Source organism: Aspergillus udagawae, assembly GCF_001078395.1.
Source record: "Aspergillus udagawae IFM 46973 DNA, scaffold_3, whole genome shotgun sequence".
In the NCBI taxonomy this organism is placed as follows: domain Eukaryota; kingdom Fungi; phylum Ascomycota; class Eurotiomycetes; order Eurotiales; family Aspergillaceae; genus Aspergillus; species Aspergillus udagawae.
In genome coordinates this window covers 981,331-995,354 of record NW_025091266.1, presented here as the reverse complement: position 1 = coordinate 995,354, position 14,024 = coordinate 981,331, and the positions used below count along the sequence as shown (strand labels likewise).

Sequence of the window (14,024 nt, the reverse complement as noted above, 5' to 3'; positions counted from 1 at the left end):
TAACGCAGAATGGAGGGTGGGAAACCGAAGCCGTGACAGATATATCATATCGTCAATTCTCCGATATGACCGAACCCACATTCGGGGCCGCAAGGCTGTCTACATCGTGTCAGCCGGGCTAATTGAAGGATCCTGCGTACAATTTCTACATTAGGCTGCGCCACGACACGTTCTCCCCGAATCCCGTCAGCAGTCTCCAAGCCTGGAATCTCGTAAGAACCCCGGTGGCTAGATTGTGTCCATTATTACTAACCGCTGGTATTATCGGAGGTTTATATTACGTATGATTTTGCAAACTAGTATTCAGAAGCTCTCTTTCAGCAGGGCTAGCTACTGGAGTAATATATATACATACATATATAGGCTCTCGGGGAGTTTAGCTAGGTCTTTCTTGAATAGGACCTCCAAAGAAGTGTCATTGATTTGGTAGACATAACCAAGGTCTTCATCATCACTCTTCAGTCGCACTTTGGATGACTTGACTCGAATCCCTAGTGTCTTGTCTTCATTAATTTAACAATGGGTTTTCCAAATGAAACATAGACCTTACTAATGTGTTTGACAGACAATGGCCATAAACCGAACACTAATTACTACATATGCTTTTCATTGTGAGAGGCATGTGCTTGCTTGTTAAACGTCTAATACTGCAGACCCTTCTTCTATTCCAAGAGTTCCTGTACTCTTCACTTCCAGGATAGACGAATCACTGCTTGTGGAAAGTGAAGGTGGAGGATTTAGGCGGACTGTATCACTTGGTTACAGCTACATATTCTCGGTGGATCTGCATTAATTGTACTTGAGATCCATCATAGTAAAGTCTTTCCTAATGTTGGATCCATAATCTCTGTTAATATATAGTAATCATCCATTTTTTAGCGTTCTAGCCAATTCAAAGTAGAACTGTACCCTGGCAGTAGATAAGGACATGATTTCAGATTCTCACTGGCTTGCTCACAGGAGCATGCCGGGGAGTCTATGTCAGAGACACCTGTCCGATATAAGAAGCCCGCTTGACCGATCTTGCCTGAAGTTGGGGAAAGATTGGACTCTCCACCTTGCGTAGGCCCTGGTGAAAGAGGAGGGAATAGGCCTCGAACTGGTCGCCAAGATTGCGGTTTTAGCAGACTACTATGAATGCAATCCAGTAGTCACCTATTTTGTGGATATCTGGCTCGGTCCTTTGAACGAGCAGTTTCCAATGACATTCGCGAGGGATTCAATGCTGTGACTATGGATACTATTGGCCTTTCGACCACCTACTCAGTTTAAGAAATCAACTTCAATTGCTAGGGCACAAGGCCGTGGTCAGGTTGCACACATAGGGCTCCCAGTTCCCAATAAGGTGCTAGGTAAGAATCAAGCAACGAAATCATTGTTTGCAGAATGCCTAATGACCGCTGAAATAGATGCCACGGATGGTCAGAGACATGAGGCTATCCAGAGCATCGCTGTTCTGCTCAATAAAACGTACGATGCTTCCCTGAATGGCTACAAAGGCTGCTGCTTCGAATACAATTCGAAGTCGGCGCCCTTACAAGGCAAATGCAGTCAAATGGTCTGCTTCCATCGAAATTTACGTCCCTTTTTCTGGACTGGAATAACAATGAGCTCGTGAGAACAATGCGCTCATTTACATCCCCAAACTGGTGTTCTTCTTCGCAATATTCATATTCTTACGAAAACGCACGCATCGCTGTCCAGTCTCGTCCTTTAGTTCCCTCTTTAGCGAACTGGAGGATGGTCTCAGCGGTCTTGACCTAAATGCGTTTTAAGCCAAGAATTAAAAAACTGTGTATGCCACGTTGTGTGCAAAACAGGCAAACAGCGCCCTCAGTAATAAAAATCACTTAGTGCAGTCCAGCAGTCCATCAAGGCTAAGTAATGCATAATATCGCGGTGGCTATCTTCGACGCACTAATATCTTCATGGATGATGAGATACCCTTTGATGTCAGCTAGTATGCCAATGATAATATCTTCTATAATATACTAATGATAAACTATATCTAATCTCTGATAAAATTTGGAATAAATTAAAGGAGTCTTTATTAAGAAACTACCTAGGGAGGCTGAAGGGACAGAAGGTTTACACACTAATTCATAAGATGAGAGTAGATATAATTAAGGCAATTTATCTTTTCCTAGCACCATCTAATCTTTCCGGCCCCAACTGTTTAGTAAGACTGGCGTGAGGATCTAAGCCTCCAGTTCATAATCCAAAATCAATAATTTTTCACAAATGAAATCAGTCCCATTTTAAATCCTACGGGAAACCACAGCTAATGGCACTGTTTACCAATCTCCTCATTCCTTGTGTGTCATAGAACAACAATACATTCCTATTTTTAAACTGAAAGATCCCCAGCCTGATATTTGGGTTGGTTTATCAGATAATCATTTAGTAAAGGCCTTGAACCTAGCACAGGGCCCAGCACCACACAAAGCTATCTGTTTGATTTGCAAGACACATGCCTTTAGCAAAGTCCCGGCATTTGTGGGCATCAAGTTACTTTCCATTGTGGTTATGTGTTCTGCGGCAGACTCAATTCGAGCGATTGTCGTCCGCAGAGAGATGGACTTCAATCTGACCACAATGACTCACAGGGAATGCGTCCGCCAGGGCTAGCTTTATTCAGGCCCTGTTAATTCAAAATTTGTACACGCCGGAATCACAAGAGACGGAATATCTGAACAAGTGAAAGTCGTGGACGGTAAAAAGAAAATGTTATGGGTTGATGTCGACTTCAAGCCCTTTCGCCGACGTTATGCGGGTGAGGCAGCATAAACGCTTGGGATGTTGCCCAACGGCGATCAGTCCGTCGACAGAGTACCCAACACATCCAGTCTGCTGCAAAATCAGCTTCTGCCTCCGTCCCCTGCGCGTGGTTATCTCGGCAGTGGATATTGTACGGTCAACGATAGGACGAGAACGAATGGCGATTCCGATGGTCGATCGTACGGCTTTAAAACAGACTGAAGCCGAGGCCTTGGCGTTGACTTTTCTTCACAGTCCGGGGAAAACCATCGTCACGTCTGGCACGTAATAGTTAGCGTCTCTGAGGTCAACTGTCTCATTTGCTGGAGAGTAAGAGGAAGAGTCAGCTGTGGGTTCCTGCTCAGCCCGACTGTGGAGAACACGAACTGGTGTGCCTAATTTTGCGGGGTTTTCATCGGACTTCCCACATCTGGCGTCGGACAATTCGGCGGAAATCAGCTTCGGTCTATGCCGTATCACGATCAATGTATAGATCTGGAGTTCGTGTGGACGATTCACAATCTAGCAAAACTAGCAAATACAATAGTCAGTCCGGCACCTCGCAGACGAACAAAATAACTACAGTGATATCGCCTGGGCGCTCTTTACTGTCTTTTGATGGATGGCAATTTTAATGTATTCAGCAAAGCAATTCCGCTTCGGCCGCTCCTTAATCTGGCTCTTTGGGTCATAATTGACATAGGTCTTGATTTCCCTTGTTACTGCAGGGGGCTGACTATCTCTAGGAGACTGGTTCCGCCGCTACTTCAAAATGCATCGCAGCTATGATCCTTGCCGCTTGAGGCTATCCAACCTGCGAGTATCAGTTGATGGATTATGACCCTCGGTTTTGCGTGCCAGTGACCCACATGTGACAAATATTTCCATTTCTATGTGCCGTCCGGTGAAGAAGAAATGGAGTATGCTGCGTTGCCTGGACCGACGCTCAATGTGGGTCGGAATGCGGAAAAGGATCCCCTCGTTTACCACAAGGCTAGAAGATGCCGCGTGCACACGAGAGAGGAGTCGAAGGATTGACGTTACATCGACTCGAGAATTGCATGTGATGGACTCCAATCATCCTGTCAGTTGGACAAGGACATGAATTTGTATAAACGCAGTATGGACGCTCAGAAGGCTCAGAAGAACAGAGCAGTCACACCCTAGGAGTTTTCGACAGCGTACCCAAGATGCATTGGGCAATCCAGCTTTGGATAGCATCGTTTTCCTTGAGCGTCTTCGCTCTTCCGACCGGCCGAGATGCGCTTGTTCATCCCCTCGAAGACCCTTTCTATAGTGCTCCGAAAGGATTTGAATCCACCGCTCCTGGCAGCATTCTGAGATGGCGAAATCCCACCCATCCTATCTCAGCCTTCGGCTTTGCCCCGATCAATCTTGCTGCTTCTTATCAGCTTCTGTACCGCTCAACGGACTCCTTTGGTGAGCCCATTGCGGCTGCATCGACCATCCTCGTCCCGCACAATGCAGACTACACCAAGCTGCTTTCTTTCCAAGTAGCCCAGGACGCAGCCAACCCCAACTGCGCCCCGTCGTACGCTTTTCAGCTTGACTCGGCCACCGACGATGAGCTGGGGATGATCATGCCCCAAGCAGAGCTGATCCTGATCATCGCGGCACTGGACAAAGGCTGGGTGGTAACTGTGCCGGATCACTTGGGTCCAAATGCCACGTTTCTCGCAAATAATCTTTCAGGACATGTGGTGCTTGACAATGTCCGCGCCGCGTTGAGGTCGTCCACATTTACAAAGGTCTCTCCCAAGGCCACAATCACGCTTTGGGGATATTCCGGGGGAAGCCTGGCGAGCGGATTCGCTGCAGAACTTCGGGCGTCGTATGCGCCAGAGCTCAACATTGCAGGAGCGGCGCTAGGAGGGACAGTTCCGAAGATCATGCCGGTGTTCAACACGGTTAATAAGGGCATCTATGCAGGACTCCTTCCTGCGGGGATGCAAGGCCTCTCTAATGAATACCCGACCATCGAACGAATTCTCTATGATCATCTCGTTCCCGCTAAGAAGGCAGACTTCGTCAAGACAAAAAACCTGTGCCTCGTCGGGGACCTACTCAAGTACTCGTTTCAGGACTTCTATGGGTACATCACAGATGCGAATATGCTCAAAGATCCTGAAGTAACACGAGTTCTCGCCGAAAATGCAATGGGACGGCATGTGCCCGACATTCCGTTGTTCATCTATAAATCCGCCAACGATGATGTGAGTCCGGTCGGTGATACGGATGCCCTGGTTTCTGGCTACTGTGGTGCCGGCGGGAAGGTCGAATATCACCGGGATGAGCTGTCAAATCATGCGACAATGGCGGTCATCGGCGTCCCGAATGCGCTGATCTGGTTACAGGATCGCATGAACGGAGTTCCTGCTCGTGCCGGCTGCAGGACGAAAACCGTCCTAACAGGACTGCTGGATCCGCGAACCTTGGCCGTCCTGGGTATCGATTTGATCAAGATCCTGCTGGCCTTGTTGTCGGCACCTGTTGGGACAGTTGTAATTGGATGATTTGCAAAAGTCTATGATCTTATATAACAACGCGGTATGTTTCGGGAAAATAAGTCTCGAAACCTCAGACTTCAGAAAGATGTGCAAGAGCCCATTTGGCCTTCACTTATACAGTGTAGCAACAGATTAAACGATACTCAGTGGTCCTTGGCTGGAGTTTCACTATGACATGAACGACAAGTCGTCATCGCAAGTTATATTACCTCACTGGAAGATAATGGTACCTTAAACAATTGTGTGCTTCCCCTTGGGAGAGAATTGGCTTTATTTATAATTCAGAATTGATCTATGACCGATGATAAGTAGAGTCAGGTGTACTATGACAATCTGTGCCTGTTAAATGCAGAATAGCTTTTGTTGGAATGGATCACATAATGAACTATAAGAAGACAGTTAATCCTTATCTGAGAATCATGTTTTGAATTGCGTGTCACGGAAATATCCAGCTGCTCTTGACCTTGGAGTGGTTGGGAGAGCTTAAAACTGTGGGATATATATGCATTGGAGATATCTTGAGCAAAACTGATGTTGTTGGTGGTGATAGCTATTTTCCTTGGCAGTTGCTTTCAGTCCAAGCTGTAAGATTTAGTCGGCCACAATGATCCTGAAAGCAGGTAAGCATGAACCATCGTTATGTATGTCACATAGAGAGGTAAATTAGCTAGTTAGTTAACTAGTTAAATCCTCATAGCTTAGTGAACTATAGAGCTCCTGTCAACCAGAATAAGCCTATCATTTCTACTTTGCTAGAAATGGTTGTCTAGATACCTTTTTGGCGTAGTGATTTGATGGCTGACAACCCCTTTCCTTTAACTAATCAATTAGTTATTTATAGTAGTGTCATGTGACACCCTGGGGAAGGATGGTGGGATAAAATAGTACGAACAGATCACAGAAGAAAACTCTTAAGGGTAGGTGAAGGAGACAATCGTTCAGCAAAGAAGAGGCACTGTATATTTATGCTGCTAATGGGGAATTCGAATAGGCTACAGGGAGCCCAAGTCACTACAGAATCACTCACTCACCAATACTATTAGATAGCATCGCTCAGCTCATCTTTAATCACCCGCACTCACCCTGTGGTTTACTGGTTCTCACCTATTAAGTAGCAAGCCCCCAAGGAACATATGACTTCTGACCGCGCTGATAACACTGGCTTAAGCACGGCTGAGCGGACGGGAAGCCCTGTTTTCCACACTCTATGGTCGTATGTGCTAGGATGGAAATAAGGTTTTCTGAAGACATGTTAAGCTGCGCATTTTCCTCTCGGTTCAGCTTCTCATGTACCTAATCTACAAGCGTATATAGCAAGGGGCGAGTCCGAGATGGATGGGCCTATGGAGCCCAATCGACTCATACACGTTGTGATTGTGGGTCACTAGCCGTGTTATTGATAAATGTCCTCGCATCAGAGACCAAGGCCAAGGGTCCGCTATACCCGAGGGAAGAAAGGATAGCGTCCTAGTCCTGACAGGTCATTTGCAGAGGCCGTCGAAAGCAGATATTAGAGGTCAAGCAGATCAGACTCAATAGTGGGTCACTGCGGCTGACGATTGTCAACTTCTGCAGAAATCTTCTTGCCACCGGCCGTGGCTTCCTCTTTTGGATTGAAGCTGGAAATTCAGAGTATAAGAAGATGAACCTGGAGTGAGGTCCATCAAACACCATGTTTTATCTATTCATTCAAGATGACTCGAACAGTTCCAACCCTAGACAGATCGCATGTCGATTTTCGGCAGTCAATTAGAGGTCAAACGGCCAGGTTGCCCAACTTCTACTCTCTCTTTCCTGAGTGGAAACCTCGGCTTCATCCAGAATACAACCGTGCTCGTGATGAAGTGATTAATCCGTGGATTGAACGGTGGGTGCATTGAACTTTCAGCATCTACTGCCAACATTACTAAGGCTGCAAAGCTGGGTCCCTGATGCAGACACAAGTCGCAAATTCCAGAAGGCGGATTTTGGCCGTTTCGCTGCCATCATGTGTGCAGATGCGTCGTTTGAGAAGCTGTGCACTGTAGCTAAGGCGTTCGCATGGGTTCGTTGTCTCTTATCGCCTGACCAAAACTCTGGAAGATCTGCTGATGCAAGACAGTACTTTATCTGGGACGATTGTAAGCTTTCGGCGAATCGGACCCCAAGATTGAAAGTCTAATTGATTACTGCTACACAGTATTTGACTGCGGCTGCCTGACGCATGATAAGACAGCTATTCCGGAATACCGGGACAAGTCTATGCAATACTTCCGCACTGTTCTTTCCAGCAGGGAGGATGCTACGGACCTATCAGGATGCTCAGACGAGCTGCAAAAGGCGCTATTGTGCTGGGATGAGGTGGCGGCCCACATTCGAGCGGTTTGTTCCGAAGGTATTTCCTACCGATGGACTTTGTCATCTTTCTATTGGCTGACGTGACTGAGAAACCTGTGAGGTTCTACTGGAGAATAAGCTGTTTTACGTATCTAGCGTTGACACGGTCGATACCATCTGTCATGGAGACTGTATACCCTCCTTGGCGCAGTACTGGAGCCGTCGAGAACGCACCGCTGGAGTATATCCTGTTATAGCTACTATTCCGTGCGCAGATTCGCACCAGTAACCATGACTCTGGACTCGTACTAACTAGTAGTAGGTTCATTTATGGGATCGACGTCAGTAAACAAGAGCTCAGTGATGAGCTGATAGGAGTGCTATTCAGACATACCTCTTATTTGGTACATATGTGAGCTTCTTCTAATGCATTTCCCCGTGACATTGTGCTCAACATGGCCACAGGATCAACGACATGTTCTCGCTCAGAAAGGAAATTGTACGTGTCTTTTGGCAATGAAAGCCCACGTTCTGACACAGACATTCAGGCGGACAACCAGATTGAGAACCTCGTTCCGATCTTGATGCTCAATCAGAACATCGACTGCAACAGCGCAATGGAGCGCTCGAGCTTGCTTGTCCAGGAGGCCGCCTGTGATTTTCACGAGGTGGAGAAACGTCTACGCGGACGGTCTCAGCATGCACCCAATCCTGTTACTGACATGTTCCTGCAAGGGTGCAAGGACGTCGTTATGGGATTGACTCACTGGAGGTATTTTACCTTGTGCATCCCACTTGCTAGCCTTGTCTGGCTGGACGTTTTCACTTGTTCATTCTTACCGTGAGATTGAGACTGACAGGAACAGTTACACTGGACAACGATACTTCAAGCAATCAGAAATAGGTGATGACAACGTGATTGAGTTTCGACTCTGAGGAGGACAGGTACGCACAGACAGCAGCTTCCTCAGCGCTCTGCAGGCATGATGTAGGACGGTGGATTCTGGTCGAGCGGTGTAAAATCACAGCCGCAGATAGATTCCGTCCAGAGTAGAGCATGTCAATTTTTGGTTGGATGTTAGCAAGGCTCAAATGTGATCTGTAGTAGTTACATGAGATTAAGCCCCCGAGTCTGTCCGATCGATCGATTCTTCATGCAGGTCATCTGCAAGCTAGTATGTGGCTAAGCTGAAGACGGGTCCAACGCTGATGTAAAGCGTGTGATGCTCTGATTTCTTCTCACCGCTACTTCCAGAGCCCTCTTATGATTTTATGTCTATTTCCGGAAGTGCATGTCGCCACCAATTTATTCAGCTTCCAAGAAGTTTCTTGAAAGTTTATATAGGTCTCACTCATCTCTCCTATATCACCTCTAATAAGACATATCCTTCGAGACCCCGGCACCGGCGCTTTCACGGCTACGCGAAGGCTCCGCGAAGCGAGCCAGTCTTGGATCAGTGGAGGGAGTTCAGTCTTGGATCAGTGGAGGGAGTTCAGTCTAGGTGCATAATACTCCGGCATTGAAATGAGGTTAGTGCTTGGACGGTGAGATGTTATCAGCAATCTGGCTTTCTAGCTACCCACTTCTCAGTGGGCACGTTGCATCTACTGGTGCTGGCTGGCTGGAAACTATATAACAAAGGCTTTCCGCTCCTTTTAAGTTTTATTTCTGCGATCTACGCTGCTCGCCTCCACACGTGGAGCGTTATTAAGTGGCAATGACACAGGCTACGCGTGATTGCAGCGCTGAGCAATCAGCGGGGTCAATAAACCAATTAACTATGCTGGAAATAGCGTACGGTGAGACTAGAGGCCTGCACTTAATCCTAACAGACCCCAACTCCTCAGATTATCATGTCGATGATCAGGAAATACGGCAGGAAACTTACCTATAATTCTGGGTGGAAGACTGTTCTGTATATATGGTTTTAGTATTTAACTAACAGAATGTAATTAGCATGAAGGCTTTAGTACTAAGTTTTCTAGGAATTATACTCATAGTATATTTATAATATAACCCTGCTTGCACTCGAGTAAATATATCACACTTATAGAAAATATGGTAATATAAAAGAGAATAAAGTAACATATATCTTATAATTACAAAGAATAATACTAATATGAACAGGAGAAGAAGAGAAGAGGTCTATAAACCTATAAAGACAAGACGCTGGTATAGCTATTATATTACGTAAATAAGTACTAAGTAAGCTGCCCGAGTATTATTCCATTCTTTTAATATATTATTAAATTATTCTCTTCCTCTTCTCGCAGTCCTACTGCTGCTAGGGTTTGTGGTTCAGGATGATCAGGAACTCTTGAACTCTAATTCAAGTTACGGCTACTGCAGTACTGCTATACTTCCGTGTAGTAGTGAATAGATCGATGATGGATATGACCCGGCCATCTCCCGTCTAGTTTCGCTCTACTCAATCCACTGCAGCTGAGGCCCGATTCAGCCATCAGTCAGTGTGCTTAGGGTTCGACCTTGGTGGCGATGCTTTCTACACCGGGCGACGGATAATAGCGTTTCTACCTCCCTCTTTTCGCATCTAGAATAATAACAGCCGTAGGTTTAACTCCATAACTACATAAGTACAATGGTCCTATCGACAAGATAGCAAGCGAAAGATCCGGCGAGGACCCGTCGATCACTCGACGTGCCGCTTCCCGTGGAAGAGATACAGCGGTAGCGCCGCCGCGATGGTGACCACTCCCAGCGCAAACATCACCAGATACAGCTGCAGATAGCCCTGGCTCTGCACCCACTCCACTGCCTCGTATAGAAACATAAACGCCACCAGATTCTTCACCACGTTGACCAGCACCAGGCACTGCGCCGCATCCCGTTGGTGCCGGTGCGCCAAGTAGGTGATGGCGATATTAGGCGTGTACACCGTCCCGAACGAGACCATAGCGAACCCCACTGCGATGGCTGCCCAGTGTAGATGGTTCTGGCAGGCAAAGGCCAGCAGCACGCAACCTGCGGGACCGATGGCCATGCCTGGAATCAGGGAGAGCAGCCGATCCTCGGCGCGAACCTGCCCGTCGGCCCGTCGCCGCGCAATCCGACTGTTGATGAGGTCGGAGAGCAAGCCGCCGCCGAAACAAGCCAGGATGAATCCAATAAGAGCGGCAATCTGCATCAGGCCGACGGAGACGGAGGAAAACAGATACGGGGGCGCTTCTAGGAGGGAGGACATGGTGAAGCTACCAGACAGTCAGTATAGAATGGGCCCGGGGAAGAAGCAAGATGGGGACAACGTGCATGAGGATGATCTGCGGGCTGAGTGCACATCCGTAGAGAAGGATCACCCAAATCACGGCGGGACGGGTCAGCAGGCGCAGGGGCGCTACCATGGCCCAGAAGAACTTGAGCTCGCGGTCGAGGCGGACCGGCAAGATGATATCAGCGAGTGAGGGCCTGTGCACGGTATACACCTCCTGCTGGGGCTCGTGTTCGAAGAACGTCTCCTGGGTGGCCTTCGCCTCCGTCGCGTCGGGTTCGATGGCAGCCACATCCCACTCTGGACGCCGGAAGTTGGACTCGGGACACAGGAACAGCATCAGCCCTATGTCGGCCACCGCCAGCGCAAAGCAGAGCCACAGGAAGGCCCGCCAGGAGCTCGGCAGATACTGCACCATCAGACTATTGACCAGCGGGCCAATTGCTGAGCCGCTTGATATCAGAATCACATAGCTAAGAAGTGGACCATCATCAAGCTGTCTGTTTTCCTTTCTCCGCCGAGGATCGGAGGGGCTTGCTTACATGGACATCATCGCAGCCCGCTGATGCAGAAAGAAGATATCCGCGGCTATCTCAGGTACGATACTCTCGCCCGCGGCGCCAGCAAATCCTTGCACGCATCGCGCCGCCAGCAGACTGGAAAAGCTGGTGGCTGTCACGCACCACACCAAGGTGCCGGCCTGGAGCGCCATGGAAAGGAGCAGCGAGGCGCGTTTGCCGAATTTGTGGGCGACGGGCACCCAGAAGATGTTGCCGATACTCAGAAACAGGAAGTTATACTATTAAAGACGCCCGACCATCAGCAACGGGCTGTGGCCGCTCCCAAAGGGGTGACTTACAGTAAGCAGCTGCACCGCAGCAGACTCGGGCTTGTGATACTCCTGCATCAACTCCGGGACGGCCACTGACAGGCCCGATCCGGCCATGTTGGTCACAAAATTCGTCATCGAGGCCGTGATGATAGCACAGTGCTTCAGCCAAACGGGCCAGCGTAGCGGATCACGCTCATCCTGGGTAGGGGTGGGGAGGAGAGGAAGTCCCTGATGCCGCATGCTGACTAGAGAAAAGGAGCGTGGAGGTGCCGTACCGGCCACAGGAAGGATGGGGAATGCAATTTGTGTGGTAGATAAACAGTCCAGACGGCTGAGAGAGAAATAAAAGAGATAGAAGGAGTCACAACCCGTTTAGTGGAAGGATCTCCGTCCGTAATTAATGTCTGGCGCTTGCACTAGGGCACGGACGAACGAGCTGAGAGTTCGCTTGGCCATCGCTGTAAGTAAACTCTGCCTTCGCAGGATTTGCCAGTCCCACGGCTGGCCAAAAGTGTGGGGAAGCGTCGGGGAGAGAGCTTTCCCCAGACTCAACCAGGACGCGGATACCGTCCCCGCTAGCCACACGTAGACAGATCATGGACTATCATAGACCAGATCCACATCCTCGCCTCGCCACACAGTGCCAGCCATCAGATCGGTATGCCCGAATCCTTCGTGGGAGAGTGGTAGGGACACGCGTCATTGTCCCTGCGATCCCCGAGCCGCGGGTATAGAAAGGCATTGCCCTCCTTGGCTAGGAGAGGGGCCCAATCCCTCACAATTCTCAATTGAGTTCGGACGTCGCGCGTCCACAATATCAGAACGCTGTTCGGTCGGACAAGGTTGTCCATGTCTACGAGGTGCTGTGAGGTCCAGCGAAAGTCTGTCTTTTTGTATGCTAGACTAGCGAAGAAGTACATTGAAGCATTCAAATTTAAACTGATAGATACCATCTGGCAGGATCAGATCAGTGAATCATCCAATCATGTATCTTAACGCGAGATCACAGGTCGGTATTCTATCTATTCACACTGCAGTGATCTTGCTCCTGCTCTACTCTATTCATCAAATTACATACATCATCCCCTCCTATCGCTTCTACGCATAAACAACGTGATTCCGCAAGGTCCCAATCTGCGAGATGTGCACATCCATTTGAGTCCCCGGAACCAGCCACTTTGGGGGGTTAAAACCCGCACCCACACCTACTCACAGTCAATTTCCTCAACACGCAACAGACCGAAAGTGTCCAGTCACTGCCACTTACCTCCGGGGGTTCCCGTCATGATTATACTGCCCTTCTGCAGCGTCGTGCCCTGAGACAGATAGGAGATCAAGTAGCGGCAGTCGAACAGCAGATCGCCCACCGTCTCATCCTGCCGCACCTCGCCATCGATGATAGTCCTGAGGTGCAATTGCGATGGATCGGGGATCTCCGATGCCGCGACCAGGACGGGGCCCAGGGGCGCAAACGTGTCGAAGCCTTTCGAGAAGCCCCATTGGGGGACGCTGCCGGCGTAGGCGGGGTCGCGCTGCAACTTCCGGGAGGAAATGTCATTGCCGGCAGTGTACGCCGCCACGTACTCGAGGGCACACTCGACGGGGACATCCTTGGCGTCCTTGCCGATGACGAGACACTGCAGCCCGGTTAGGAGATCGCGGAGGAAAGGAGAAGGATGCAGCGAGACGAACCAGTTCGCCCTCGTAGTCCGCTTGGTCATTCTGCGCGATCCGCGGGATCACGACGGGCTCGCCGTGGTCATGAACGCAGGTGTTGGGCTTGAAGAAGATGAAGGGGAACGGTGGGGGCGTGCGCCCGGCTTCCTTGACTACGGGAGAGGTTATAGATTAGGAAATTTGATCGCGACGGCGCGGGGTTAGGGGGAAGGGAGCTGGGTTCTACGACGTACTGTGCTTGGCGTAGTTGAGGCCCACGCAGCGTAGAATGGGTACGTCGCTGGGGGCGAGCGGGGAGAGGATCTGTTTCACAGTCACAATCTCATCCGTCACCATGGTCTCACCCGTCGTATCGTAGATGTCCTGGCCTTGGATGATGCGGACTTGCAGCTGATCGGCTTCCGTGACCAGCCCGAGATCGATCGTGCTCTCCGCGGGCAAGATGGGCTCGCCGCGCAGGATGCGGCCATCGAGGGCGCGAAAGCGGATCAAACGTTTCCAAGGAAGAGACATGTTCAGCTGACAGACGTGGAAGATGGATTGTCACTGGCAGCTAGAGAACGATCAGAAGCCTGCGGAGTGTATAACTACCTGCTCCCATGCAATAGCTCCCGGGTGGGGCGGGGAGTCGTCGGGGAGACAGCGGAACGGTTGCCGTAGTGGTCTCGCTACCAGCCGAGAAAGCAA

General features: G+C 49.4%; 4 protein-coding genes across 4 annotated transcripts; 2 read left to right on the top strand and 2 right to left on the bottom strand.

Moving 5' to 3' along the window:
- Positions 1-3,947: 3,947 nt before the first annotated feature.
- On the top strand, positions 3,948-5,291 carry Aud_004202 (putative secretory lipase; the record flags this gene model as incomplete). The annotated part of the gene is made up of 1 exon (XM_043289142.1): positions 3,948-5,291. One exon carries the CDS (start codon positions 3,948-3,950, stop codon positions 5,289-5,291), a length of 1,344 nt encoding a protein of 447 aa, XP_043145077.1.
- A 1,688-nt stretch (positions 5,292-6,979) lies between these two features.
- Positions 6,980-8,537, top strand: Aud_004201 (terpene cyclase; the record flags this gene model as incomplete). The annotated part of the gene is made up of 9 exons (XM_043289141.1): positions 6,980-7,152; positions 7,206-7,329; positions 7,387-7,405; positions 7,465-7,659; positions 7,712-7,868; positions 7,924-8,013; positions 8,067-8,100; positions 8,150-8,373; positions 8,468-8,537. The coding sequence occupies 9 exons, from the start codon at positions 6,980-6,982 to the stop codon at positions 8,535-8,537; spliced, it is 1,086 nt and encodes a 361-aa protein (XP_043145076.1).
- Positions 8,538-10,252: 1,715 nt separating this feature from the next.
- Positions 10,253-11,900, bottom strand: Aud_004200 (putative MFS transporter; the record flags this gene model as incomplete). The annotated part of the gene is made up of 4 exons (XM_043289140.1): positions 10,253-10,811; positions 10,975-11,301; positions 11,371-11,627; positions 11,688-11,900. The coding sequence occupies 4 exons, from the start codon at positions 11,898-11,900 to the stop codon at positions 10,253-10,255; spliced, it is 1,356 nt and encodes a 451-aa protein (XP_043145075.1).
- An 858-nt stretch (positions 11,901-12,758) lies between these two features.
- Positions 12,759-13,850, bottom strand: Aud_004199 (fumarylacetoacetate hydrolase family protein; the record flags this gene model as incomplete). Its single annotated transcript, XM_043289139.1, has 4 exons — positions 12,759-12,865; positions 12,928-13,297; positions 13,353-13,489; positions 13,571-13,850. The coding sequence occupies 4 exons, from the start codon at positions 13,848-13,850 to the stop codon at positions 12,759-12,761; spliced, it is 894 nt and encodes a 297-aa protein (XP_043145074.1).
- Positions 13,851-14,024: the final 174 nt, after the last annotated feature.